Source organism: Solanum lycopersicum, chromosome 1, assembly GCF_036512215.1.
Source record: "Solanum lycopersicum chromosome 1, SLM_r2.1".
NCBI classification, from domain to species: Eukaryota; Viridiplantae; Streptophyta; class Magnoliopsida; order Solanales; family Solanaceae; genus Solanum; species Solanum lycopersicum.
The window spans coordinates 55,372,702-55,376,237 of NC_090800.1; the positions used below are offsets into that span (position 1 = coordinate 55,372,702).

General features: G+C 36.0%; 1 protein-coding gene across 1 annotated transcript; it reads right to left on the minus strand.

Annotated features, from left to right (window-relative positions):
- Positions 1–1,622: 1,622 nt before the first annotated feature.
- On the minus strand, positions 1,623–2,003 carry LOC138342473 (uncharacterized). Its single transcript, XM_069294667.1, has one exon. The coding sequence runs from the start codon at positions 2,001–2,003 to the stop codon at positions 1,623–1,625; it is 381 nt and encodes a 126-aa protein (XP_069150768.1).
- Positions 2,004–3,536: the final 1,533 nt, after the last annotated feature.

Consider the following 3,536-nt stretch of genomic DNA (forward strand, 5'->3'; position numbering starts at 1 on the left):
ACAATCTCATTGGGAACAACCTTGGTTTTGATTTTCTTTAATTCAAAACGTTTAAAAAGCCTCCTAGGAAAGGATTCCTAGAGAGAAAACTCAAACCTTAATGTAGAATTGAATCTACGAAGATCACCCTGTACTTTGCATGAAAAATCTTGAAGAATAACATTGAAATCGCCTATATAGAATCGAGAGTAATTTTTCTTATTTTCTCACGTTTGTTCACTGTTTTCTTGTTTGGTCAAAGGTTTCTATGGATAAACGTTAGTATAAGTCTTAGGAACTGAATATTGACTAATTCAAATATGGCTAATAAACTTAATTAAATAAATCAATTATTTAATTACCAAAACGCCTTTCCTAAATTGACTAAATAATGGTTTGCATTTGGCTTAGCCAAATTCTGAAATTTTCCTAAGGGTCTCGGCTTTGACTAGGAAATTAAATTAATTAATTAATTTGATAATTTAATTAAATAAGTGACCTAGGGTAATTACTAAAGTACCCCTAAGTCATTAGGACCATAACCAACTCCTTTGGACCATCCTAGGTTAGGTAATAGGATGTTTCTTGAGTTAGTTACTCGGCTAGTGTCACCCGGTTAGGTCATAGGATTTCGGGCACTAGTTATTTTATTTTAGTTCATTCTAGGTGTTAAGCTAGTAAGGTATGTTATTTTAGAGTCTACAATTTTTCAGGAAGCTAGGCCCCACGTGCCATTACACGTACGCAAGCCTTTCCCCTAACCGCCTAACCGAATTCGGTTGGGGTTTTGTTTATTGGTCTCTTGCACATGTTCTTGCACATGTGTTGCACATATGATTGCATATGTGTTGCTTCACATTTATTGTCCAAGGACCCTCACTATGTCCTTAAACACTTCTTAATCTATGAGATTATTTTAAATGATCATGTGGCACTGTTCCTTGAATTCACATTTGGATGCCTCGTATCTAATGTGTGTAATATGAAGTCAAAAATCTTAGCTTAGGATCCTCATTGAAGGTACAATTCCTAACAAGCTTGGATTGGATCATTTAAACATAAAAGTATATCTTAATACATAGAAAATAGGCTAACACCCTTAGCCAATATTTTCTAATATGTCCAGTATTACTCAATATTGGGCATTGGGATGCCTATGTACCCCAATATATATTCTTAAAACCTAATAGACCCTTCATTAGAAAAGCACATTTTCTTGAATGTTACATTATCCCACCCTTTGGAACATTCGTCCCAGGATATTAATAATCTTTTTGAATCAAAGAGGGTACTTTGAAAAAACACATCAACATACTTGAAACTTTCCTCTTTGTGAATATTTGATTCACAACTTATTCTGGATGATGCACATCACTCAAAGCTTATCTGAAACTTCATAACTGAGATTGAGGAACTTCATTCTCAATATCACTTTAACTGAATGCACATCACAACTCATGCAACACAAAAATTATGTCAATGTTTTACAAAAACAAAAACATGAATGCAAGAATGAACACATAATGATTCATAAGTTAAAGTATAAAACAAACAATTATGGACATAAAACACCAAAACCGACTAATGCACTAAACATTAGAGTTCCATGAATAAAATCAGACTTAGAAAGAGTATATCTAACCTCAAGAAATAAACAAGTGAGGGTAACAGGATCTCATATCGGCCGTTGACTCCCATGTTGCTCCCTCAACAACGTGGTTCCTCCATAACACCATCACGGTGGTAACCTCTTTGTTCCTCAATCGCTTCACTTGGCGATATAAAATTTCAACTAAAACCTCTTCATAAGAAAGGTTCTCATAAACTCCTAAACCCTCAACAGGAAAGAAGGATGCTGGATCCCCTCGATAATTTTTAAGCATCAAAACATGAAGCACTAGATGAACAGAAGCCATATTATTTGGTAACTTCAGGTCATAGTCAACATTCCCTACTAGTTGTAAGACCTCATAAGGATCTATATACCTCGGACACAACTTCCCTTTCTTACCAAACCTCGTCATCCCTTTCATGGGTGATATCTTAAGATAGACTGGATCACCTACCTCAAATTAAAGAGCCCCCTTCCTTTTATCAACATAAGATTTTTGACGAGTGTATGCAATAACAAATCTATCCCTGATTATTCTCACCTTTTCCATAGCCTCATGTATGATATTAGGTCCAAGTATTGAAGAATCTCCTACCCCAAACTACCAAACCGGGGACCTACCTCTCCATCCATACAGTGCTTCAAAAGGTGCCATCCTATACTGGAATGGTAATTATTATTATAAGAGAACTCAATCAGTGGCAAGTGATCATCCCAACTCTTCTTGAAGTCAATAACACATGATCTCAACATGTCTTCAAGGGTCGGAATGGTAAACTCTACTTGTTAAATTGAGCTTCACATATGTACATAAGATCTTTTTGAAAGATATCTAAAAGTGAGAAGTGAAGTTGGCTCATCTATCTGAAATGATAGATAAATGGACCTCATGCCACCTCACTCTCTCATCAATATACAACTTAACATAATCATCGTCTATGTAAGTAGACTTCATAGGAATGAAGGGAGAAGACTTAGTCATCTTGTCAATACTGACCCAATTGAAATCATGTATTTGCCTTAGCCTGGGTAGACCAACCACAAAGTCTATATTAATAGCCTCCCACTTCTATGTTGGCATCTAAGTCGACTAGGTATGACCTCCAACATAAAGCTGTTCAGCCTTAACCTGTTGGAATTTGGGGCACTCCTCCGTAAACATAAAAGTATATCCCTTAATAATTTCCCACCAATAGATCTCCTTGAGATAATGATACATCTTGGTTGAACCTGGATGAATAGAATACCTGGAGTCATGAGCCTCTGCAATAATATTAGGTGTCACATTAACAATATTGGGAAATATAATCTGCTCTGGTATCTAAGCCCACAATCCTCCCATAGGTACAGTGATTCCTCTAGCTTACTCAACACTGAGTCTTTCAACTCCATGAGTACTGGGTTAAGATGGTGCTTAGATTTAACATCTATAACAAGCGAGGAATCAAAACCGGAATGAAGTTAAAAACCCCCACTTGGTATATCTACAAGCCGTAAACCTAAACTAGACAATTGGTTTAACTCTTTTACTAGCTCCTATTTCTCATCATCAATATGAGATACACGACTAATTCTCAATCGGCTCAAAGCATCAGCCACTATATTTACCTTACATGGGTGATAGTGAACACTTATGTCATAATCCTTGAGTAGCTCTAGCCATCTTCTCTGATGAAGGTTGAATTCTCTCTATTTAAAAACATACTAAAACTTTTATGGTCAAAAAATACCTCAACAAGTACACCATATGAGTACTGTCTCCAATGTTTTAACACAAGTACCATTACATCTAACTCAAGATCATGGGTAAAGTTATTATTCTTGTCCATTTTCAAATGTATTGATGCATATGCAATCACCTTGCTATCCTTCATAAGAATACATCGCAAACATAAACAGAAAGCATCACAGTACACCACATACCCTTCGCCACTCCTCGACAATT